Here is a 25943-nt window from a genome sequence, read left to right as displayed (position 1 = left end):
TTCAAGGTAGAAGCACTGACCCTAGCTACCTAAATGCTGGAACTGTCTTGACTTCTCTCCTTTCTAAAGACTCCTGTTCAGATTTTCCTTCAAATTCTGTGAATGTCCTTCCAATAACTGACTCTTACTAAATCTGTCACTTCTTTACAACTGGCTGCCTCCTCAGCTCCATAACTCTCAACCTGGAGTCATGGAACAAAAGGTGAATGTGGCACAAAAGGTTCAAAACACTGAGTGGCAGTATAGTTTTGGTCTCATTACTTAAAACAAGCAGAACACCTTATAGGGCTGGTGTGTGAATTCAGTGAGACAAAATATATGCTCTAGGAGATCAGGGAGTATGAGTTAGCCTCTGCTGTACCCACAGTGCCTATTGTAGAACAAAGAAAATGTTATCAATAAGTACGCACTGGTTTGTTGAATACTGCTTTTGAAAACACTGTCAACTTTAGTATGTAATAGGAAGAGCTGTGTCCATTATGCCCAGGATGACAAGAATTGATTTCTATTCTCTTTCTCATCAAAAAATTTGTCTTACTCTTGATTTCTCTTTCTTTTCCTTGAATCTTTTTTTAAATATTTTTAGTTGTCAATGGACTTTGTTTATTAATATGCAGTGCTGAGAATTGAACCCAGTGCCTCACATATTCGAGGCAAGTGCTCTACCAACTAAGCCACAACCCCAGCCTTTTCCTTGAATCTTTACATTAAGTCTGACTACTTTATTTTGGAACCCAATTAATTTACCTGTTCTCCATGATGTCTAAAATCCTAAAATCAGAAAAGTCACCCTTCTTGAGTGGAGAGTAGGAAGGTCTACATTTACAGGATTGGAGGGAAGGAGAATATGCCTTCTTTCTTTTTCTTCAGGATACATGTCCCCATTTGATAGCTCTGAAATATGCTAGGGTGGGGATCATATAGCATACAGTGACAGTGCTGTTGAACATCTAGTAAATGTTCCCCAGAGAGCCCAGTTTGGAAACAACTGGGCAATGTGAGAGCATGAAGGTATTTGTATTATTTGTATTATTATTACTACTATTTTGGCACAGGAAATTTAATTAAGGGTCGATTTATCACTGAGCTACAACCCCAGCCTCTCCTGACTTTTTTTTTTTTTTTGAGACATGATCTCACTAAGTTGCTGATGCTGACCTGAGCTTGCGATTTCCTTCTCTCTCAGCCTTCCAAGCCACTGAGATTACAGGTGTGTGCCACTTCACCCAGCAGAAAATGATATTTCTTTAAAGGACAGAAATCCCTGAACAGCACTGAGGGTCGTTATAGCCCAAAGAACAACTCCAAGTCCCTCTTATGTGACACTAGGGACCTAGGTGTCAGATACAGACACCAATTCCAGGGATTAGCAGAGGGAAAAAGGATACTGACCAGCTCAGTCCCTAGAGTGACCCCAGATGCTCCTGGTCTGAGATCAGTGTTTGTTCTCAGCAAAAGAAATGGGTGAGAAGTTTTAGAGGTACTTATGTTCCCCACAATTTTCAAGTTTCAGCTGGGGATCACAGGATCCATATAATCACAGAACAGAGGATTTAAGCCTGAAAGGAAAGCCTCTAGCTGCAGAGAGGGCTCAGTGTTGGAGGGAACCAAAAATAGCTTCATCCCCTGGTCCATGCTGACCCCTAGAGGTCAGTATGGGATTGCGGCTCTCTTCTTTGCTGTCCCCATCTTCTCAGTTCTGGATCAACTTATCCTAAGAGACTAGTGGGTCAGAGGTTTCCTATGAATCCCGGGGGAGAATTAAATGTCCCCGAAAACCACATGCTTCATTTTCACTTGAATGCCCACCGGATTCCAGAATCACAAGTTTCTTAAACAGTCCTGTAGCCCCTCCGTCCACACTCCAGCATTGCCCCTCTGGTTTGCAGAAACCCACACTTATGGATTAAGTCTGAATATTTGGGGTTGGAGATGGGCAGGGAAAGGAAAGACCAACCTATGAAGAACCACAGTGTCTGCCTGAACAGTCCTCCCCCTATCAGAGCATTAGTTGAAGACTGTTTTCTTTCTGCTAGTTTTAGGATTGAACCCAGGGCCTGATACACACTAAGCAAGCTCTCTACAACTGAGCTACCCCCTCCAGTCCCATTGGATGAGTTTCGATGAAGTCACCTATCTAAGCAATCTTCTCCAGGGGCTATCCAGGGACCCCTTCTTTGGCAACTCGCCTTCTTTGTCAAAGCAGCCTAAGCTCCTCCCATTCCAAATCCCAAACCCTTGATTTTTCTCCTGTCCTCTCCGAACTGAGGATGGAGTCATATACCAGAACATCTGGATTCCCAAGACTGAAACCTAGAAGGGAGTGGCGGAGGTGGACGAGGCAGGACAAGAGAGGGGGAGGAGCAGCGGATTTCTGGAACCGGCGTCTAGGGAGAGCACACCACCAGACACCTCAGAAAACCTGCCGGCCAGTCACACTGGGTAAACCTGAAACTACGTCAAGGTAACAGGCAAAGCCGAGGTATGGCGGGCGAGGTCAGTTAAGGACACAATTCTGGCGCCGCCCTCAGCGCGTTCAGACCAATCAGGAGTCCCCATCAGACTATCCCCTCTCTCTCCACCCCACCCTTTGTCCTTCTCGGGTGCTTCTGGGCTTGAAGATTCTCAAAGAGGCAAGGCAGAAGCTCTGAGATAGTTTCCAAAATCAACCAGAGGCAGCTCTCGGATAGGGTGGAATCCTAAAAATGCAGGAGCAGAGAAGTGGACTCCAGTGCCCCCTGCCCCGCCCCCTCTCCCCGGCAATTGGCAATTCGAACCCACTGGCCGGGATCTGCCACTGCCCACCGCTGATGCGCCACTCAGCCAAGACACCCGGCTCCTTGGAGAGCGAGGCCTGCATCCGAGGACGCTAAGGAAGGACCAACAGGGACTTGAGGAGGGAATGATTTCGGGCAGAGGGAACAGAGAAAACGTCCCCAAATTACCATTTTTTTCTGGGCAGCATATGTTCCCTTAGGCTTAAAGGCGCTCATGTGTCTCTAGTCGATCAAATGAGGTGTAAGCCGGAGCGCAGGAGGCTCCGAGTCAACATAGAAATGAGGATATGAATAAATTGAGAACCTGGTCTATTCCTGGCCCAAAGGTGTGGATGTGGGTATGGGTGCAGGTGCTGCCCTCCAATAAAGGGCTATGATAGTCACAAGCAGAGATATTGCGGGCTGAGAGAGGGAGAGGGCACAATCCCAGAGTTATTTTGGGATTTTTCCCAAGGTAGCCCTCAGGACAGTGCCAGAAGCTGCAGGGTCATGCTCCCAGCTGTTGAGGCTTCTACCATTTTAACCAGAGACCACCTTCTTCCATCAGATTGGTTACTTAGGAAACATCCCCTCCCTGAACAATGCAACCTCCTGTTTGGCCTGAAGTAGCTATAGGCTAGAGGTTGCTGTCCGGCCTGCCCCCTTCTTTCTAGATACCCACCAGAAAGATGTAATCCCTGGAAGTACTCTGGCAGGAAAGGTGACTCTGGAGGAAAGATCCAGAGGGAAGGAGAAAGGAAATGAGGGAGGAGTGCTATGTCATATTAAATATTTATTGTTTTCTGCAGACTGACCTTGGAGTGATTCTCAAGCCAGGAGGGGCTGGTTTAGTGTTCAAGTTGCTGAGACCTTAGGCCAAGATGTTACAGAAATTACTTTGAGTCAAACAAAAATCAATGACTTGGAGGCAGTCATCCCTGGTCACCAATTCCAAGAGTTCAGGCTTCACACCATAGAATTCCAGTTAAGTGAACCAGAGGTTGAGGCAGTGAAGTTTTAACCAGGGGAAGAGAGGAGCCTTGGGTGTGTGAGAGGAGGGTGACAAGACTGGAGAAATGATAAAGATCATTATTGAAGCCAAAAGGAAGTGGTTTTGGGAAACCTGAAGACGCTGGGAGATTCGAGGGCTGATCCTGTTGAGGCAGAGTCCTGGCAATGGAGATTGGGTGAGGCATTGGCAAAACTATAAGGGGGACCCAGGTGATGCAGGGTATGAGATGGGGTGCAGAAATCCATGGAGAGGACTGGCAGGTCTCAGTGTGGATCTCGGCATATCAGAAATTGGGCTTGTGCTTCTTGAGTTCCACCATAAGGTGGTGAATGTTGATAAGCTCAGCTCTGGCAGGGAGGGCTCGGAGCTGGGGCTGGGATAGCACACGGTGGAAGCGATGATAGAGCTGGATCAGCTGGGTCAGGGCTCCCTGGTCAGAAAAAGTCACAGAGGAATCAGACTGTGGGGTGGTGCTAATGATTATGATAGGAATCACGTTAGGACACATCCAGATCTTTAGGCACAGGTAGTAGTTAAAAACAGAGGTTATTTAAATGATACTGAGCCCAGGGAAAAGAGGGGGAAATAATCAGCAATGGGGGATGGGAGCACGTTACCTGAATGATACTGGTTCCATTTCTGAAGTTGGTGAAACTGCGCATTACATCCTGACTCAGAGACTCCACTGATGATTTCCAGGAACTACCAAAGCCACGAATCAGCTGAGTTACCCGGGCTGATGGCAGGGAAGAAAGAGAGAGTGCAAAGAAAGACCAGGCCAGGAGAAGTTCCACCACAAAGTCCTCCCCAGGGCAAGCTGTCCCCATCAACCCCACTTTCCTGGTGTTCTTCCAACCTGACCTCTCCTGCTCTGCTCATTCTTCTTACTCACCTTATCACTGAATGCATCATTAACACATTATTCTCATACCTTCTTCACCTCGAAGTCTCTCAGCCTGTCCACGCTCAATCAGAGCCTCAGCCTCCTTTACAAATGCCACCAGACCTCCAAAAGGAGGAGACAGCAACTCTTCAATGAATTCCTGGAAAGACAGACAGGCAAGCATACACACAGGGTCCAGTGTTCTGGTGTCAGTAGATTTTCCCAGTTCTGGCATCATGACTAAGTGCTTAGACAGCAGAACAACTAAACTCTAGAAAGGTCACACATTTTCAGATATTGATGGTCTCATAAGAGTAGGGGAAATCTCCAAGAATTCTCCTCTTTAAAAACAAAAACAAAAAAACTCTAAACTAAATTAAACTTAAGCTGGAAGCAGAAGAACAAGGAATTAGTCAAGGCTGGAGTCCAAGTGGGTGGGTAGTTGGGAGAGGCAGGGCCACTAGAAGGCAAACAGCCACAGCTCCTTTAATATCTGGAAACTGAACCTGACACCAACTTCAGGTGGGAAAGCTGGGCCTGGGTGTCTTGTGAGAGCCTCAAAGAGGCACCAATGTAGATCCAGATGGATGCATCTTTGAGCTATTGCAAAAGCAGAGGCAAATCCTTTTCAGAGGAAAATATTCTCAATCCTAACGCAGACCCATATGACTCCCACTGATTAAGGTCAAACAATGAACTTGAAGATCATCACATATATATGGAGGCAAGCTCCCAAAAAAGTCAACAAACACAATAACAGTGGAATTAGACGACCAGGCAGCTGGGGTAGAACTGTCAGGTACATAGCAGTTGGATGTGTTTTTTTTTTGTTTTTTGTTTTGGTACTGGGATTGAACCCAGGGGTGCTTAACCACTGAGCAACATCCCCAGTCCTTTTTATTTTTTATTTTATTTTTTTTGAGACAGGGTCTCACTAATTTGCATAGGGCCTCACTGAGTTGCAGAGGTTGGCTTTGAACTTGCGGATACTCCTGCTTTAGCCTCCTGAGTCACTGGGATTATAGGTCTATGCCAACACACTTGGCTCAGCTGAATATTCAAAAATGAAATGTTTAAATATAAGGATGAAGACATAAAGATGAAAAATTAATAAGAACTTAACTAGGAATTGTCAGACTTGAAAAAGTGGAATTTTTTTTTTTAGAAATGAAGAATTAATTTTAAAAATCAACAGGTTAAACAGCAGACCAGCTATAACTGAAGAATGACACACTGATATGGAATTTATAATTGAAGAAATGACTCAGAATGCAGCACAGACAAGGAGCAGGAAATTTTTGAGACAGAAAACATACAGAAATTTAACTAATGGGCCTAGGCAGTGATAACTGATAGCTATTGACATCACAAGAAGAAAGTCAAGATGACATTACAGGATCCTTGATGGAAGCACATACCAGTACCTCTTAAATATTCTTATTAAAAATCTAACTGAAATCTGATCAAGCCTTTCCATCTAACTACATATTTATGGGAAATACACAGATAGAGGAAGTTTAACCACACCATGAAATTCAATCAGCAAATTCTAGACCATACGTCAGTCTACATGACAAATGACTCAACAACTCAGTTTCCTCCACAAATAAGTTGTGGAGGAGTAGGGGCAAAGATAGAAATCTATAGATTTTAAAAAAGGCATATTTGTGTCTTACAATTGCCCTGATATGAACCATGAATATCATTTATAACTGGTGAAATCTGAATACTACTTTATGCAGACACTTTTTTATTTTTTTGAGGTACAGGGATTGAACCCAGGGCCTCTGCATGAAGTACTTTACCAATAGCTCCATCTCCAATCCTTTTTAAATTTCATTTTGAGAAAGGGTCTTGCTAAGTTGCTGAGGCTGGCCTCAAACTTTTTCTTCTTCCCTCAGCCTCCTGAATAGCTGGATTTACAGTTGTGTGCCACCATACCTGGCACACACCTGTAAGGACATATGTGAGGACATATTCTGATAGTGATGAAGTAGTAATGATACATAAGATTAATTCAAAATAAGTAGGAGTAGAGAAGGAGGATGAGGATTGGATATCAGTACAATAAAACTGCTGGTGAGTTGTTATTGGGTGAAGATCAGTGGAGGTATTTGAGGGTTCATTGTGCTATCCTATAAACACATACATTTGAAGTTTTCCACAATAAAAAGTTAAATTAAAAAAAAAAAAGTGAGGCACTGAGCAACTCAGCGAGACCCTATCTCTAAATAAAACACAAAATAAGGATGGGGATGTGGCTCAGTGGTTGAGTGCCCCTGAGTCTAAGCCCCAGTACCTCCCGCTAAATAAATAAATAAATAAATAGAAGGGAATTAAAACAGGAGATAAATAAAAAAACAAATTTTAAAAACCTAAAAAAAAAAAAAAAAAAACTAGTCATGGTGGAATGCAACTATATAGTCTCAACTACTGGGGAAAATAAACCTAGAAGTTTAAGGCCAGCCTGGGCAACAGAGCAAGACCCTTTTAAGAGAAAGAGGGAGATGGCAGAGCACAGTGGGGCATACCTGTAATCTCAGTGACTTAGGAGGCTGAAGTATGAGAACTGCAAATTCAAGGCCAGCCTCATCAACTCAGTGAGATCCTGTCTCAAAATAAAAAATAAGGGCTTGGGATATGGCTCAGTGCTAGAGCACCTGCCTGGCATGTGTGAGGTCCTGGGTTCAATCTCCAGGGTTTGATCCCCAGCATCACCAAAACAAAAAAATAAAAAATAAAAAGGGTTGGGGATGTAGCTCAGTGGTAGAGGACCCCAGGTTCAATTACCAGTACCAACCAATATTAAATAAATAAATAAAGGGGGGATTGGGTGGTAGTTAGGGCTGCAGCTCAATGGTAAGTATGCCCATGACCCTAGGTTTGATCCCCAGCGCCAAACAACATACCAAACAATAACAACAAGAAAAATCCCAGAGAGCTAAGATATGAACAGATGAAACTATTAGCCCATTTAAAAATACATTACTTGTATCTTTTCCACTCTTCCCTCAAAATATCCATTTATATCCACTGAGGGTTGCCAGGTAACTAATGTGAGACTTAAGGAGACAGACTTCAAGAAAGAATCTTTCTGTAATTAAGCCATCATTATTTACGATGTGATTTTGGACATAGATTAAATAACAAAATTCAACCTATATCATTGCCTAAATGCAATTATTCTCTCTCAACATTATAATAGTATAAGACCCAGGAAGTGGGCTGCAAAGAAAAAATGAGCTAACTTGTGACAAGTCCACAAATCACAAGCCACTTATTTTACAAAGCATGGGAAATCTGAACTAAAACAAGTAATAAGCATAAAATATGTACCAGGTTTTGGAGACTTTGTACTGGGAAAAAATTTAAACATATTATTACATTTTTTAACTGATTATAGGTTGAAATGATATTTTGATTAGAGTGGTTAAAATAAAAGGTTACTAAATTCATTTCACCTTCTTTCTTTCTTTTATTTTTTTTCATGTTTTTATTTTTTGCCATGCTGGGAATCATGAGTTCAAATCCAGCCTCAGCAAAAGTGAGGTGCTAAGCAACTCAGCAAGACCCTTTCACTAAATAAAATACAAAATAGGGCTGGGGATGTGGCTCAGTGGTTGCCCCTGAGTACAATCCCCAGTACTGGATCAAACCCAGAGCTTTGTGCATGCTAGTAGGTACTTTGCCACTGAGCTATATTCCCAGCCCCTAGCTTTTTTTAATATGGCAACTAGAAAATTTTAAGTTACTTGAGGTGGCTGACAATGTGGCATGCATTGTATTTTATTGGACAGTACTTTCTATTTGTCCAGACTTGGATAAACTTTAAGCTTTCTGTTCAGTAAAAGAGAATATTTGGTAGCAGAGGATTGGCCAGAGGGAAACAGGGCACTGGACTTAGGCTTTCCTACAAAGTACCAAACAGATGACAAACAAAAGATAGGGAGCATAGATGGCAGCTGGCTCCCATACCCAGTGCTACAGTATGGATTGTGTATGTCCCCAAAAGGTCCATGTGTATGTTAAAGGCTTTGTCTCCAGGATGGCACTATTGGGAGGTGGTGAATGTTTAAGAGCTGGGGCCTGGTGGGAGGTCTTTAGGTCATTGGTGACATGCCCTGCAAGGGAATTGTGGGACTCTGGGCTCTTTCTCTCTCTCTCTCTTTTTTTTGCTTCCTGGCCATGAGGTAGAGTCATGTGCTTCTGCCATGATGAGCCTCACCACGGGCCCCAAATTAACAGGGTTTATCAGTCAGAGACTGGAACCTCCAAAATTGTGAGTCAAAATAAATCTTTTTTTTTTTTTTTTTTTTTTTTTTTTTTTTAATTTTGGTGTTGGGATTTAACATAGGGTGATCTACCACGGAATCATTTCTTTAGTTTTGAGACAGGGTTCACTAAATTGCTGAGGGTGGCCTTGAATTTATGATCCTCCTTACCCATCTCTCAAATTACTGGGATTATAGGCATGCACCACCATGTCTGGCTCTTAACTTTTTTGGTGATATTAGGGCTTGAACCCAGAACCTAGCACTTGCTAGGTAAGCAATCTACTACTGAGCTGCATCCCCAGCCCTTTTTATTTATTTTTTATTTTATTTTATTTTATTTATTTATTTATTTACTTTTGTGCCAGGGATTGAACCCAGGGATGTTAACCACTGAGCCAGATCCCCAGCCCTTTTTCTTTTTTATTTAGAGACAGACAGGGTCTTGCTAAGTTGCTAAGGTCCTCACTAAGTTGCTGAGCCTGTCTTTAAACTTGTGGATCCTCCTGCCTCTGCCTCCTGAGCTGCTGGGATTACAGGCATGCACCACCATACCTGGCTTACTTTTTATTTTGAGATAGGGTCTTGCTAAGTGGCTGGGGCTGACCTCAACCTGTGATCCTCCTGCCGCAGTCTCCCAAAAAGATGGGAAAAAAAAAACTTCTGTCCTCATAAGTTAATTGTTTCATCTTGGTACAGTGATGGAGAGTTGACCAACCTGCCTGGCAAATCCAATGGTACCTCAATGTGAAGGTGAGCTGACATTCCCTCTGATCACAATAACTGTTCCTGTGAGTATAAATGTTTCCTTTCTCATCCAATTACATGCTTATAAAAAAGGGAATAGACTTGGAAGTCTAACCTAGAACTAATCAGAATCCCAGGAAGAGAAAAAAAAGGAAAGGATGCAGGAGAACAAGGTTTCAAAAGATATTATGAATTTCTGAATAAATTAAAAAACATAAATTTGGGGCTGGGATTGTGGCTCAGCAGTAGAGCACTCACCTAGCATGCGCAGGGCCCTGGGTTCAATCCTCAGCACCACATAAAAATAAATGAATGGAATAAAGGTATTGTGTCCAACTACAACTAAAAATATAAATATAAAAAAACCCCCCAAAAAAAACATAAATTCAAAGATACAAGAAGCCACATCAAGACATACTGTAGTTAAACTTCAGAATACCAAAGAAAAAAGAACTTTCAAAGCAGAGAACTTTCAACTACAACTAAAAATATAAATATAAAAACCCCCCCCAAAAAAACATAAATTCAAAGATACAAGAAGCCACATCAAGACATACTGTAGTTAAACTTCAGAATACCAAAGAAAAAAGAACTTTCAAAGCAGAGACAACAGATTGCCTACGAAGAAAAACATGGCTTCTCTGTAGCAATGATGTAAGCCAGAAGACGGTGGACAACATCTTCTGAGTGTTGAGAGAAAATAACTGTTAACTTAGAATCTGACAGTAAACTAGCAAAAATCTTTCCCTAACAAAGATGAAATACAGACATTTATATAAGTACAAAAACAAGGTTTACCATTAACAAATCTCCAATAAAGGAACTTCTAAAAGATCTACTTCAGGAAGAAGACAAATGATACCCACAGATAATCTTTTATTTTAAGAAGAAATAGTAACACTGGGCATGGTGGCACACACCTGTAATCCCAGCAACTCAGGATGCTGAGGCAGGAGGATTGCAAGTTTGAGGCCAGCCTCAGCAACATGGTGAGACCCTGTCTCAAAATAAAAATAAAAAGGGCTGGGAGGATAGGCTGGGGTTGTAGCTCAGCAGTACAGTGCTTGCCTAGCATATGTGAGGCACTGGGTTCAATTCTCAGCACCACATATAAATAAATAAATAAATAAAATAAAGGTCTATCAACAACTAAAAAAACAAACAAACAAACAAAAAAGGGGTGGCTGGGAGTGTAGCTTAGTGGTTGAACACCCCTAGGTTCAAGCCCTAGTACCACCAAAAAAAAAAAAGAAGAAGAAAAACTGAAACATACACATGAATATCTAAATATTATTAGTATAAAATACAAAAATTTGGGCTGGGGATGTGGCTCAAGCGGTAACGTGCTCACCTGGCATGCGTGGGGCACTGGGTTCCATCCTCAGCACCACATAAAAATAAAAAAAAAAAATAAAGATGTTGTGTTCACCAAAAACTGAAAAATAAATATTTAAAAAAATTCTCTCTCTCTTAAAAAAATTTAAAAAATCTAAAATACAAAAATTAAAGCTAGAATAGAAATAAAATACTGGTCAATAATTAGCAATAGAAGGCAGAAGAGAAGTGATTGGAATAGTAAAGCATTTAAAATTTTTTTTGGTACCAGGGATTAAAAACCCAGAGGTGCTTAACCATTGAGCCACATCCCAGCCCTTTTCATTTTTTATTTTGAGGCTGTGTCTTACTAAATTGCTTAGTATGGGCCTCACAAAGTTGCTCAGGTTGGTCTCGAACTTACACTCCTCCTGTCTTAGCCTCCTGCATCACTGGGATTACAGGCATGCACTACTGCGCCCAGCTAAAATGTCTATATATCATTATATATATGTCTATATATTATTTTAGAGAGCATTTAATATGAAGTTTAGGTGTTAAGCTAAATGCAAGGTAAATTTGTGTGTGTGTGTGTGTGTGTGTGTGTGTGTTGCTAGGGATTGAACCCATGGCCTTGTGCATGTAAGGCAAGGACTCTACCAACTGAGCTATATCCCTAGCCCATTTCTTTTTTTTTTTTTTTTGGTACCAGGGATTGGTACCAAAAAGCACCAGGGGTGCTTAACCACTGAGTCACATCCACAGTCCTTTTTTATATTTTATTTAGAGATAGGGTCTCTGTGAATTGCTTAGAGCCTTGCTAAATTGCTGGCTTTGAATTTGCAATCTTCCTGCCTCAGCCTCCTGAGCCACTGGGATTACAGGTGTGTGCCACTGTGCCCAGCATGCAGGGTATATTTTAAAGAACAACTCTAAAAGAATAGAGTACAAAATTAGTGAAAAAATAATGTAGTAAGAACTTAGGCAAGATGAAGACAATGGACAAACAGAAAAATAAAGATGATAAATAAAAGTCTAAATGTAAGTAACATCAATCCCAATAAACATAAATGAATTTAAATCATAAGTTAAAAGGCAGAGTTAATCCCATTGAATTTTTTAAAACTTCCAGCTATACGTTATTCACAAAAGATACTTAACATGTGAAAACACAAAAAGAGGCTGGGGTTGTGGCTCAGAGGTAGAGTGCTCGCCTAGCATGCATGAGGCACTGGGTTCAATCCTTAGCACCATGTAAATGTAAAATAAAGATACCGTGTCCACCTAAAACTTAGGAATAAATATTAAAAAAAAAAAAAAGAAGAAAACACAAAAAGATTAAAAGAATGGAAACAAATTAACAGACAAATATTTAGCAAATATAGCTGACAGAGCTATCTTCTTATCAAACATAATAGACATGAAGACAAAAAAAAGTATTAAGGCTACAAAGGCTCTTATAATAATAATAAAATGTAACAATTCTAAACTTTTTTTTTTTTTTTAATACTAGGGATTGAACCCAGGAGTGTTTTACCACTGAACTACGCTCCAATTCTTTCTATTTTTTATTTTATGATAGTCTAAATTGCTAAGACTGGCCTTGAACTTGTGATTCTCCTGCCTCAGCCTCCCAGGCTGCTGGCATTACAGGCATGGGCCACTGTGCCTGGTTCCAACCATTCTAAACTTTTAAAAATTTACATAAGATAAGCTGAAGCTTATTTAAAAGTAATATTTGATAGAAATATATAGAGACAAAGAGACAAATCCATGCATTTTATTTCCCTCAACTATTGATAAGAAAATAAAAATATAACCAAGCAGGGCATAGTGGTAGACACCTGTAATCCCAGATTGAGGAAGGAGGAGACGAATTCAAGGCCAGCCTAGACAATTTACCAAGACTCTGTCTCAAAATAAAAAAGGGCTGGGGGCACTGGGATTGTAGCTTAGTGGCAGAGCATTTGCCTCGCACATGTGAGGCACTGGGTTCGATCCTCAGCACCACATAAAAATAAAAATAAACAAAATAAAGATATTGTCTCCATGTATAACTAAAAAATAAAAAAAGGCCTGGCCATGTATTTCAGTGGCAGAATGGTAGAGCACTTACCTAGCACACATTAGCCTCTAGGTTCAATCCCAAATACTGTAAAAACAAACCCTGTGAATCTGTTTTTATCACACTCAAAAATATAAATAATTATTATTTTGGCATACATATAGCTACATTTTTGTTTTGCTTTTAAGTTTTCTTTTATAACTTTATTTCTAAAGCAAGAGCATGAGGGGGAAATACCCACACAACAGTGGGAATCAAGAAAATTCTAAATACAACACTTATTCACAAAAGATACTTAACATGTGAAAACACAAAAAGAGGCTGGGGTTGTGGTTATATTTGATACCTCTGCATAAGCAGTAGCGGGTGGGGTGAAGAGGAATTCAAATTTTGATACTGATTTTTGCCAAGGTTTGTTGGATTATGTGATGAATTTGTAGTTGTTCATATCATTAAATAAGTAAATTAATTAAATTAAATAGATGAAGTTGGGTGCTATGGTACAGGAGACCGAGGCGGGAGGAACAAAAATTCAAGACCAGTCTGGGAAATTCAGCAAGACCCTACTTTAAAATAAAAATTTACAAGGTTCCAGGATGTATCTCAGTGGTAAACTGACCATGGGTTCTATTCCAGTACCACAAAAAAATTAAAAAATTAAATAGATCAATAACATACTGGGAATCCAGAAGTTTAAATTAAAATTCTATGTACCTGAGGTTCATAATGCCACATACCCCCAACCCACACACTAAACTGAATACAGCACACAACACTGTCCCTTCCCTTTCCCCATCCCCCACCTGTGTCCGAGCATTGAGCAGCTGCTGGAAACTCTCCACCTCTTTGCTGTCGTCTGCAGCCCGCTCCTAAAGGAAGAAAAAATGAAAAGTCCAGTTTGGGAGACAGTCCTTTACTACAGGATGGTCCACATTTCAGACACTGTGCCAGACTCCCTAGAGTAAAACATAGAACAAGCACACAGACATCACCTTCTGCCCTTCCAAAGTAAACAGAGCCCTAGGGGAACCCAAACTCTGTGGGTGAGGAAACGGGCAGGAAGAGAATCCATTACCATCAGCACACCCAGCATCATGTCATAGTTGTTGATCAGAAACACAAGCTGCTCCTTCCTTGAGGAGAACTCAGCTGCCACTCGGAGAACAAAATTCTCCACCTCCACCTGAAAAAGTCAAAAGGATGTAGTGACACAATACAACAAGGTCATCCAACCTCTCATCATGCTCCCCCACAGCAGTGGCTTTGCTGCTGGGAAGTCACTCCTGCACTATAGAAGTCACCTGGAGCTGTCCCAGCAGCTGCATGGTCCGTTCATTGGGAATCGTCTGATTGATGCTGACAAGAGCTGAGGAAAACTCTGCATATCGGCGTGTGATCTTAGAGAAAGGGAAAAGAAGCATCACACCAGCCCAACCAACACGACCTCCCCACTCCTTTCACCAACCAAACTCCATGTGGCTCCCACCTCCAATGCCTCCTACCAACAGTGCCCAACCCACTGTGAGTCTAACCATACTCAGACTGTCCCCTAACATGGTGTGGTCCACAACTGTGACAGTGGCAGCCCCACAGTAAGCTTACAGCCCTGTCCTCTAGACCCTCTTTGGTACCCTTGCTCTCCCTCACATAGTGGGGCCGAGTATCCAGACCCCCAAGGCGCTGGGGGTCAGTGCTTCGAACGCTCTGGACATTCATCTCTAATATCAGCTCAAACCGTGGCCACAGTAAGGCAAGCACCTGTTCCCAGTACCTGTGGGCTTAAACAGAATCAGAGGTCAGCTGGCAAGAAATGTTACGGGGTGGGGAGGGAATAGGGCATCCTTCAGGTTAATGGATATTGGGGTGCCGGGTGTATATGAAAGGTATGTCAGAAAATAGCAGTGCTGCCTCTGGAGCAGACAAATGGGAACAAGGACCAATGACATCAGGTCAGGAGAAGCCCAAAGTTCACACAAAGAATTCAAGGTCTGCAGAGCCTCAAGAACCAGAACTCAGTGACCTGTCCAGGGCAGGAACATCCCTCTTTGCTGCAATGTTGCGGAACCGAAGAACAATATGGATACAGAGGAAAACAGCAATGGCATCGTAGCAGTCAGCCAGATAGGACTCCAAGTGCTTCTGTAGAAATAAGCAGAGGATTAAGAGAATGCTAGTTAATTTGTTGTCCCCATTTGCTATGGACACATAAATATATGTGTCTTTGGGGATGAGGGACTGGGCAGGGAAAGACCTAAGAGGGAAATACTTCTTCCTTGGTTGGCCACTTGTTCACCAGGGTCTCAATCACAAGCCAGGGCTCAGATTGGGTCATCAGAGCACCAAGATTTAGAGGCCTCTCAGTTTCAGGGTACAACTGCCTGCCTTTGAATCAGCAGTAGGGGCAGTATCAGAGGCTCAAACTCTCGAGAATTTCTCATGAGAAGTCACATCTGAGTATAAGGCTTAGACATTTTAGAACAAGGGGATCCTGGTTTTAGTCAGTACCTGAGTTATAACCCCACCAGGTGCTGATGAAGACTGAGGAGACAGGGGTTCAAGAGTCAAGGAAATAAGGATCTCACCAGGGTCATGCTGAGCGTACGGCCCATGACAGCGTGAAATAGGTCGTGCGCAGCTGGGCCAGACACCACAAAAAATTCACAGATGAAAAGATATTCACGGCAGGAATTGTCTAGGAGGGCATAGTGCTGGCTGCGGAAGAGGGCCTCAAATGGATACTAGGAGGGGAGGACAAAGGAGAGATGGATCCAACACTGACTCTCCACCAACACAGCTGGAAACTCATCAAACCTGGGTGATAAACTCAGCAGACCCTTCCCATCCAACCTCAGTCCAGGCTGGGAAAGAAACTCTAAATTGGCAGGCACAGGACACAAGAGGAAGTACTCACCTCACCTGCTACTGTAATTCCTACATCCACCTCAACCACTGCCTCAAAACAGTCATTCCCCTTAACCATTCACTCCCTCCACATGCCCTGAAATCTATGGCTCCCAACCCCTCTCACATCACAGCAGACCAGAGGGATGGGAGAAGGCCATTCTAAGGGGATTAATACAGGGCCCACAGGCTGAAGTTTTGCCTCAGATCTGGCCTTCCCTTCCCAGAGTCCTCTTCACAACTGAAGCTCATTCCTCCTCATACCCTCTGCTCTCCCCGCTGGGCTGTGTGGGGCACCAGGATGGGAGCCTCAAGCTCAGTAGGAGAGATGACAGAGCCACGAGTGCCCAGGGTGAAGATGGTGTTCCTGCTACGGAGGGATGGCTTCGAGAAGAATCGTGAGAAGGGTCAGAGTCAGGGAAAACAATGGGAGTACAATGGTGCCCAAAGATTCAGGACCTCTGGGGATGCCAGGCAGCCAGACAAAGCCTACACATCCCTCTTTCCAGGCCTGGGGCCCCATTTCAGATGACCTCTATGAATGAGTTTCTACACCTTCTAGAATCAATATGCAAAACTAGGTATCAAAATGATGTATGGGCTGGAGTTGTGGCTCAATGGTAGAGTGCAGGACTAGCACGTGTGAGGCGCTGGGTTCAATCCTCAGCACCCCATAAAAATAAATAAACAAAATAAACGTATTGTGTGCAACTACAACTAAAAAATATATATTTCCAAAAAAAAAAAAAAGATTATACACATTTTTCTGGGAGGGAGGCCATAGCTTTCATCACATTCTCAAAGGTTTTGCCCCACAGTAAAAAGGTAAGAAGCAGTGCCTTGGTGGCTGGAGCCAGAAGTTTCTTGCTCCCAAGGCCTTGCATGAGAGTTCTAAGCTCCAAGGATATCTTTCTTCGCTGTATCTTCCACACCCATTAGATCATCTTTCTCAGCGACTTCCTCATACTAGAGAGAAGAAATAAAAGAGCTGATAACCATCTCTTATAATAGTGCAAGAAAAAAAAAATCCCTGTCCCTCCTTGCTCAGAGCTGTCCCTGTCTCCCAGTCCAAGTGTCCAGAAATGCCTCTTCCTCCTTGGCCTTACCTGCACCTTCATGAGCCGCCCAAGGTAAGAGCGGTAATAAGACAGGTAGATCTTGCTCAGCGTCTCCACATACTCATCCCTGATTTCCTTTGCTGTTGCTCGTTCATTGCCCAGTAGGAACTGATAAAAGAATCTGTAAAGGCCAGAGATAGGTCAGTCTTTTTGTCTTCCCCAAAAAAGACGCCTGCACTGGGCTACTCAAAAGTTCAGAAGCCATCCCATGCCCTTCCTTGGGATGATGACCTGTACTTCAGTAGGGCTGTCTGAGGGATCTGATAGTTGGTCATTGGTTTCCTGAAGGAATAAATCTTCTGGAGGATGAACTCTCGGATCTTCGTCACTGCCTAGACACATGTAATCAAACACAGGGCATGAAGTTGTAACCCTTTTACTGTGCAGGATAAAAAAGGGAAAGTGAAAAATATTAAATATATGATAAAGGGTAGAGAATATTTCTTAGTATCCTGTCATATTTTCAGGGAAACCCAGAGAAACAAAGATGAGATCTCCTAGGAAGAGGCAAGGTGATGTTTCCAGGGAGGCCAGTTATAATAGCCTTTGAGGTATCCCCTACCTTGACCCGGAGCCGATCGAGCACACCTCTGACATCTGCACAGGCTGCAGTGCCTCTAGCCTCCTGCTCCCTGACTGCAGCTGCCTTGGCATCCAGCTCCTGCAACTGTTCCAGGAATCTAGGCTCTGTCACTGGAGCCTCTAGAATTGCCCTGGGTAGGGAGGATGGGTGGGATGGATTAGAAGGGAAGTCCAGATGTCTCTAAACCTAACCCAAACAGTACATCTAGCCTCTGTCCTCTCCACCTTCTTACAGTGTTTCACATAGTCTAAATGTATGTACAACAAAGGTTTCTACTCCTAGACCTCCACTTCATACACACCTAAACCTTGGGCCCCCTCCCTTCATGACCGACCTTGGATCATTCCTAATCTGTGATGCCTAGAACATAAAATGAGGTTAGAAATGACTATCAACCTACTCACTAATTTCTAGGAGGAACAGAATGACTTAAGCCAGGAGACTCAGGTGGTAAATAGGGAAGGTCACCCCGGCCCATCTACCTGCTGTAGACATTCTGACCTTTCAAACCAATGACTCACGTGACCAGAGCAGAGGGCACCACCAGACCATCAACAAGCTCCCCAAGTTTCCCCCGAACTGCTTGGCGGTTTCGAAGTCGAATGTTCATGGCTCCTGACTGTTCCTGCAGTATCCGGATCTCAGAGCTGATGGAGCTGAGGTCACTCTGAAAAGCTCCTAACATCTGCTCCATGCGCTGAGGGAATAGTATAAGATGTGGCTAGAGTGTCACAAGTTTGGTAGAGGACAAGTGAGCCACCTGAGTCTCTTGGTAAATAGTCTAGTATCTACCTGTCCACGAGGGTGGCAGAAGATACTCCAATGGACACAGGAAAATAACTTGAGTTATAGCAGTTAAACCAAAAAAGTCTATTTGAAGTCATCCTGAAAGTGACCCTCACCTGGGGTCACTGAAGATAATGATCTAAAGAATGGCACGAGAGACCATAATCAGGTTCAGAGTTATAAGAGGTCACAGGCGAAGGTTACTAACCTCCAGGACAGCATCACAGGCTGTGATCTGGTTGTGCAGAGATGCTATATTCTCACTCTCTTGGATATCTAATCCACAAAAGTCAAGGGCCTCACAGTGAAGATAGAGATCCTCAGACCTGTGGTACATCTCCAATTTCTCCCTGAAGTAACTGAAAACCTCAGAAAGAAAATGTCAGCCACAGCTGGGCAGTCTGCACCACACCCACAAAATCCCCAAGTCAATAACAATGTCTTTTCCCTTTGCTGGAGGATACAATCCCGAATGGATTTCTGCTCAATCTGTTGCAGCTCCAGTTCAACCTGCTTTGAGTAGTGGCGTAGATCCACACCCTGGGAGAACATAAATATGACAGGTCAGGAAGAAATCACAATGAAGGGATACCAGAACAGAATCAGAAAAGGACAAGAGGGTAAGACACCAAGGTGATATTGTAAGAGCAAGAGATTATTTTCTTCTTTGGGGGAGCGAAGAGGGAAGGGAAAGATTAATAGTGTAGATGCTCACCGTTTTGAGAGCTTCCTTCACTAACTCATCCTCCAGATTTGCCTGAATGTGAACTGGAAATAGAAGTTTATCATAAGGTCCAGCGCCACAGCTTCCTCTCCCCATGTTGAGCGTCAGAACATCAGTCCCTGTACTATTGCTTCTAACCCTATGCCTCTCAGATTACAGGTATAATCCTCTCAGATAGTTTCACTTTCTGCTATTTCAGTTTCTTGTGGTCAACCATGAACCCAAATAGAAAATTTCAGAAATAAACAATTCATAAATTTTAAATTGTATGCCATTCTGAGTAACTTAATGAAATCTTGTGCCATCCTGTTTTATCCCAGGATGTGAATCATCCCTTTGTCCAGCGTATCCATGCTATATATGCTACCAGCCACAAAGTTACTTAATAGCCTTATCAATTATCACATCAATTGTCTATTTATGGAAGTACTACGTTCAAATAACCCTTAGTTTACTAAGTGAAGGCCCCAAAATGCAAGAGTAGTGAAGCTGGTGATTTTATTACAACATAGTTACAATTGCTCTATCATTAGTTATTGTTAATATTTCACTATGCTTAATTTATAAATTAAGCTCTATTATAGGTATGCATATACAGGAAAAAACATAGTATGTATAGGGTTTGGTACCAGGGCTCATCTACTAGACACAGGGAATTCCTATAACATATTCCCAGAGGATAAGAGGAACTAGCAAACTCTGATCCTACCCTAATGCCATTACTTACCATCTACTTCATCCAGGATGAACTCATCAGAGGTGATATCCAACTCCCCAAGTTGCAGTGTCTCCTGAAGCCCAGGACCACCCCCCTGGGAAGGGATACAATAAAGAGAAGGGGATACAGGAGAGAGGAGAACAAAATATAATTGGATCTCCCTAATCCTTTAAGTGAAGGGAGGGTGTTTTTAGTGGGAAACCGTAAGTACTAAATCAAAAACTTCTAATTTTTACAATGTACTCTCCTTTGGGCTAAAGGGTACCAAAAAAAAAAAAAAAAGGCAATCCATGAAGACAATGGAGGTGTCCAAAATCAGGAAAAATAGAAATCGCAGAGGAATGAGCAAAACTTGCATTTCACTTTAGTACCCTCAAACTCATGATATCTCAGCAGTTCTATCATACCTCTGGGGAACCCCAGACTTCCTAGAATTGTCAGCATATAATGTTCACCTGTACACTAGGTGCAGTCTTACACATACTTATTCATCTAATCCTAACGACTACCTATATAGTAAGTCCTCTTATTTTCTCCACTTTATGGAGAAATTGTGGAAAGTGATGGCAGAAAGCATGGTTAATTTGCCCAAGAACACATAGTGTGTAAGTAGCAGAGGGTGGAATTAGAACCCAGGCAGTCTGGCTGCAGAGGCTATGTTCTTAAGCTTTATACTAGATTGTTTCACTATTCTACAACATATATATATATATATATATATATATATATATATATATATATATATAGTAGAATAGTGCGAAATTGAGACTGCTCCTGGAACCTGAGTTCCAGCCATCCTGGTCCCCACTGAGGCTCGGGTCCTATCCCAAGGATGGGTATGAGGAGCCAAACACATAGCATCACCGGTGGCAGGCAAGCTCCAACCCTTGGGCTTAAACTCGACCCAGATCTTTCGGACACGAGGACGACCGGACGAGACTACGGAGGACCAACAGCCCCGCGCTCTCACCAGCGGGCCCTCCTCTTCCTCCATATCTAAGGTCCCAGCCCGCAACACCATCTCCCGGGCAGCTGCCGCCATGGTCGCCGCGGCGGCCATTCCCCGCAGCCTCACTTCCGGCAGCTGTCAGTCCCAGTGAGGCCGTTCCCGAAGTAGAACTACAAGTCCCAGAGTGTCTTGCAAAGCACAAAATGGTTCCCAGGTATTTGAGTTAGACTGTATGGCTTCAGCCTTCCCCTTTCAGCTCTGACCACTCAAGCGCGAAGAGAAAATTTGGAACTCTTGAGCAGTCTCGCGCCGGAACTTTGTCTGCTTTTATATTCAGGAACTTTACGCCTGGAAAGGCCACACCGGAAGTTGTGGTACCCAATCCAGACTCTCAGAAGTCAACTCCCGCTGAAGCAGTGTCCGGAAGTGCTTCTCCTATATTGCTCCGCCTCTTCCGTCTAAGAAATATATAAGGATATTACGTAACTTCCGCTCTCTCTTCCACAGGAGGCCTACACGCCGCCGCTCTGCTGCCGCCATGGTAAGACTGTGTTCGGTGCCGGGATCCAGCGACATCGGAACCGGGTCAGGGAAAATTTGCTGCCAGGATACCAAGAGCGCCCTATTTGGGGGGCCTGCAACTTTCTGTGTGGAGCCTTGGATCGCAGCCCTAGGAAGGGACGCCAAAACCTTGAAATTCCGGGGAGTAGGGTTCGAGGAAGAATCGCTCCCCAGGCACCCAAAGGTGCCAGAGGCTTGGGCGTCTGTGGGGACTCCGGCTTCCCCCAGAGTGTACTTTTAGGAACGGCCGACGTGCAACCTCCTTCAAGAGATTGTATTTTCCCAAGCTTGAACGATTCACATTCCCGCTCCCTGTGGACTGAGGCGTTAGTTGTGGTTTGAAATCTTAAAAAGGGGAGGGGGGTATTCGCTCTGACAAGCCTAAAGTTCCTGTTGGGGGGTGTTTCTTCTCCTTAGCGACCTTACGGTTTGATGCTAGTTGACGATGCCTGTATCTCCCCCATATCCTTTCAGTCTCTAGTGATTCCTGAAAAGTTCCAGCACATTTTGCGAGTACTCAACACAAACATCGATGGGCGGCGGAAAATAGCCTTTGCCATCACTGCCATTAAGGTAAAGTAGGGTAAGGGAACCCAAATGCAACTTGGCTCTCTAGAAAAGAGGCAAGATTGAGGAGACACAAGTCCGTCTATATTATTTCAGTTTCAGGGTTAAGAAATGAAAAAGAGAATGACTTTATTCCATTAACCCTTAGCATATTTCTCACAAAAGGGAATTAGTAAAAGCCAGAATCGAATCCAAATTTTCTTGGATTATCAGTTTGTGAGATCCTTTCTAGATTCAGTTTCTTCAGGACCTCCTCTCTCCCCCAGTGCATTATAATATAATTTCTGTACTGTACATCTTGAGGGGCGAATGGAAAGGTTAACAGATACCAAATGTGAAGTGGCGGTGTGTGAGCAGGATGCCAGAGGTGAAAAGTACAGCTCCTAACCAGTTGAAGTGGAAACCCATCACTAGTCAATGGCTTGTAAGAATTGAAACAGTAAAAGCTTGGATGTTTCTCTTCACAAAGAATTTCTGACCTTCCAGATGGAAACTTTGTATGGGGTGGACTGGAATTTGAACTTGGTCTGTCACATGCTGTGCACCACCAAACCTCATCCCTAGCCTCTTTTTCCCTGTTTCAGTCAAAACATACATTTAATTGTGGGATTATCTGAATGTTTTTCTTGCCTCCATAGGGGTGGGGCTCAGCATGTCTTAATCATCACCTACAGCCTCTGATATATGGTAGTTATACCTGTTGGGCAGTGGATGGTACTTGGGTAAAGATGGGTGTATAGTTATCAAAAAGATAACTTATGGAGTAAGTCTTTATAAGGTTTGTAAAAAAATTTTTTATTTTATACCCAAGGTAGCACAGCCTTCATATGTTCTTGTGGGTCTATCCTGCTTGTCCCTGGGAATGGCTATTCTTACAGCTTAAATGAGTCTTGTAGTTTTTAATAATTGTGTAGAAAACCATCAAAGTCAGCTAGAGCTCTTCCCTGGTGGGAGAACTAAAGATTGTCTGTTTTTTAGTTGTCAATGGACCTTTATTTATATGTGGTGGTGAGAATCTAACCCAGTGCCTCACATGCTGGGCAGGTGCTCTACCATTGAGCCACAAACCCACCCTAAATATGTCTTTGTGGGTGTCTGGTGTGTGGTGTTAGGGATTGAATCAGTGGCCTTGTGCATGCAAGGCAAGCACTACCAACTGAACTATATTCCCAGCCCTAGAGATTGTCTTTAAAGGATTTGTATAGGGGGTGGGAAGTAATTGAAAGGATACTGAGAGGTTGGTTATTGGGGGGTGGGGGTCTCCAAAGATGTGATTAGCAAAATAAATCTGGAAAGGACAAAGAAGTTTACATGGACAGGAGAGGGTATTTATTGAGAGACAACATAGATCCTGTGAAATTATTTCATGCCATAATGGTCTTCCTCGTGTTTTTTTTTTTGTGTGTGTGTGTGTTTGTTTTTGTTTGGTACCGGGGATTGGGGCTTGAACTCAGAGCACATCCCCAGTCCTTTTTCAGATTTCATTTAGATATAGGGTCTTACTGAGTTGCTTGAGCCTTGCTAAGTTTCTGAGGCTGGCTTTGCAGCTTCCTCGTTGTTGCTTGTATTCTTTAGGGCTGGCCTATGCCTTCATCCCAGGGTGTTAACTGCTAATTGTTGGCTATTTGGAATTGGAAGATTGGTAGAGGGGAGATTGAAATTGGGAAGTGCCCATTATCCTTATTTAAAAGAAATTCTTGGGCTGGGGATGTGGCTCAAGCGGTAAGGCGCTCATCTGGCATGCGCAGGGCGCTGGGTTCGATCCTCAGCACCACATAAAAATAAAATAAAAATGTTGTGTCTGCTGAAAGCTAAAAAATAAATATTTAAAAAATAAATAAATAAAAATAAAAGAAATTCTTGTCCTACCCAAACCCCTGTACCGCCCCCCAATGAATGGCACTGCTTTAAATACTTTGAAAGAGTAATATCAAGTTGGTGTTAACTCTTCTATAATACGGTCAGGCTTTTGGATTACAAAGATGAGGAAATGAAACATTTCATAGTTGTATATTCTAACTAAAAATTGGGCCAGGAGCAGTGGTGCTCACCTATAATCCCAGTTACTTTGGATGCTAAGGCAAGAGGATCTCAAGTTCCAGGCCGTCCTGGGGAACTTAGCAAGACCTGGTCACAAATTAAAAATTAGAAATCTTGTTTCATTCATACCCATTTCCATTTTGAAGTAAATATGAGATAATAAATATTTTTAAGTAAATTTGAGAGGCGCTCTACACAATCAATCTGATATTTGGTCCTAAGTCACTTACAGAGAGGAAGTGCCAAATACTTTCTTTTCCTGGGGTTACTATTACAAGTTACTGCAAACGTAGCTTAAAACAACTAATTCCTCTCTATCTCCCATCATTGACTGTCCTGTCTGTGCGCTCATAAGTTCACCAATCATCGGAATTAGGGCCCACCCTGATCCAGTGGGATCTTACTTTACCTAACACTTCTACAAAGAAGACATAGGTCACATTCTGGCAGTCTAAGTGGACAAAAACAGGTGAGGAGTACTATTCAACTCAGTACACCATTCAATATCCACATTAGTTTGGTTTATAGATTCAGAGAGTTGGGTGCTGGTTGCTGTGTTGTGACAGATGTGAACATTAGTTTTAATTTGGGCAGGCTCCCTGTGTACTAGAAACCTGGGCAAATTTTGAGTTTGTGAACATGGAAAACTTTGGTCACTATTGACTTGCCAAAAGAATTGTTAAACTTAGAGATCCTGACAGCTGGCAGTCCAGCATCAACCTTGTTAACTCACAGGACCCCAGTTTTGCTATATCATCTTGGAGAAAGAAGCCCTTTATTCTTCATGATGGAGGAATCACAAGGCACACCTACATACACTGGGCAGTGAGGAGGAAGAAAAGGACTCATCTTGGTTTTCTTTCTTTGGTCCAGTCCTTAACCCTGAATCAAGTTCTTTCTCCTTTGTATTTAATGGTTAGGCTTTATATCTGGGAATGTGAGAGAGGAGTGATCTAGGAAATTGCAAAGCATTAAATTATTGCAGGTTCTATCTTTGCGGGCTTTTTGAATATTGGGACTTTAAGGGAAACCAAAAATTCAGATTCAAATCTAATTCTGAAACCTCTTAACCTCAGGGTGTGGGGCGAAGGTATGCCCATGTGGTGTTGAGGAAAGCAGACATTGACCTCACCAAGAGGGCTGGAGAACTCACTGAAGATGAGGTGAGGACACTGAAGGGGGCTGGAAATTGGGCCCACCTTAGAAAGGGGACCGGCCATCTAAATTTAACCTTGTCCTGCCTACCAGGTTGAACGTGTGATCACCATTATGCAGAATCCACGACAGTACAAGATCCCAGACTGGTTCTTGAACAGACAGAAGGATGTAAAGGATGGAAAATACAGCCAGGTGTGTATTGAGATAGGAGGATTTGGGGGTTCCTATAGAGCTGGGCACTGGTCAGGGAACAAAAATACATCCCTTGCCTCCAAATCTAGGTTCTGGCCAATGGTCTAGACAATAAACTCCGGGAGGACCTAGAGCGACTGAAGAAGATTAGGGCCCACAGGGGACTGCGCCACTTCTGGGGGTAAGTGGGAATGGGGCTTTTACCTCCCTGCCTGCTCCTAAATTCCCACAGCCATGCCTCATATTATTATTCCAGATTTTTGTGCTGTGTATGACCCTTCTTTTTTCCACCTGCAGCCTTCGTGTCCGAGGCCAGCACACTAAGACCACTGGGCGCCGCGGCCGCACCGTGGGTGTATCTAAGAAGAAATGAGTCTGTAGGCCTTTTCTGTTAATAAATAGTTTATATACCGATGGTTTCCTGCTTTGTGCTTCTCTTTCGTCTGGTGTCATTGATACACTGGGATGTTATGATGATGCTGGGCCCTGTCATTTCTCCCTTTCCACTTAATCTGGAGGTGTCCCCCTCTCATTCAAAAGTAGTGGTTGTGCTGTTTATCCACCACTATCTGAAGCAACCCCGTTTCCAGCTGGCAGT

The 25943-nt window shown here is 43.0% G+C and overlaps 2 protein-coding genes across 2 annotated transcripts; one reads left to right on the top strand and one right to left on the bottom strand.

Moving 5' to 3' along the window:
- Positions 1 to 3536: 3536 nt before the first annotated feature.
- Positions 3537 to 21152, bottom strand: Vps52 (VPS52 subunit of GARP complex). Its single transcript, XM_046464408.2, has 20 exons — positions 20849 to 21152; positions 19888 to 19972; positions 19152 to 19204; positions 18901 to 18976; positions 18645 to 18712; positions 18172 to 18347; positions 17630 to 17780; positions 17299 to 17399; positions 17056 to 17188; positions 16858 to 16915; positions 16214 to 16347; positions 15631 to 15786; positions 15069 to 15187; positions 14696 to 14819; positions 14350 to 14445; positions 14124 to 14231; positions 13852 to 13917; positions 4700 to 4811; positions 4386 to 4504; positions 3537 to 4198 (listed from the first exon to the last, which is right to left on the bottom strand). The coding sequence occupies exons 1-20, from the start codon at positions 20936 to 20938 to the stop codon at positions 4052 to 4054; spliced, it is 2172 nt and encodes a 723-aa protein (XP_046320364.1). The 5' UTR covers positions 20939 to 21152; the 3' UTR covers positions 3537 to 4051.
- Positions 21153 to 21237: 85 nt separating this feature from the next.
- On the top strand, positions 21238 to 25764 carry Rps18 (ribosomal protein S18). The gene is made up of 6 exons (XM_046464413.2): positions 21238 to 21368; positions 21863 to 21961; positions 25072 to 25158; positions 25244 to 25345; positions 25435 to 25526; positions 25643 to 25764. The coding sequence occupies exons 1-6, from the start codon at positions 21366 to 21368 to the stop codon at positions 25716 to 25718; spliced, it is 459 nt and encodes a 152-aa protein (XP_046320369.1). The 5' UTR covers positions 21238 to 21365; the 3' UTR covers positions 25719 to 25764.
- The last annotated feature ends 179 nt before the right edge of the window (positions 25765 to 25943 follow it).

This window comes from Marmota monax, unplaced genomic scaffold (assembly GCF_021218885.2).
Source record: "Marmota monax isolate L192 unplaced genomic scaffold, Marmota_monax_Labrador192_F-V1.1 WCK01_AAM20220418_F8-fsc00211, whole genome shotgun sequence".
NCBI classification, from domain to species: domain Eukaryota; kingdom Metazoa; phylum Chordata; class Mammalia; order Rodentia; family Sciuridae; genus Marmota; species Marmota monax.
This window is presented reverse-complemented; position numbering and strand designations above follow the sequence as displayed.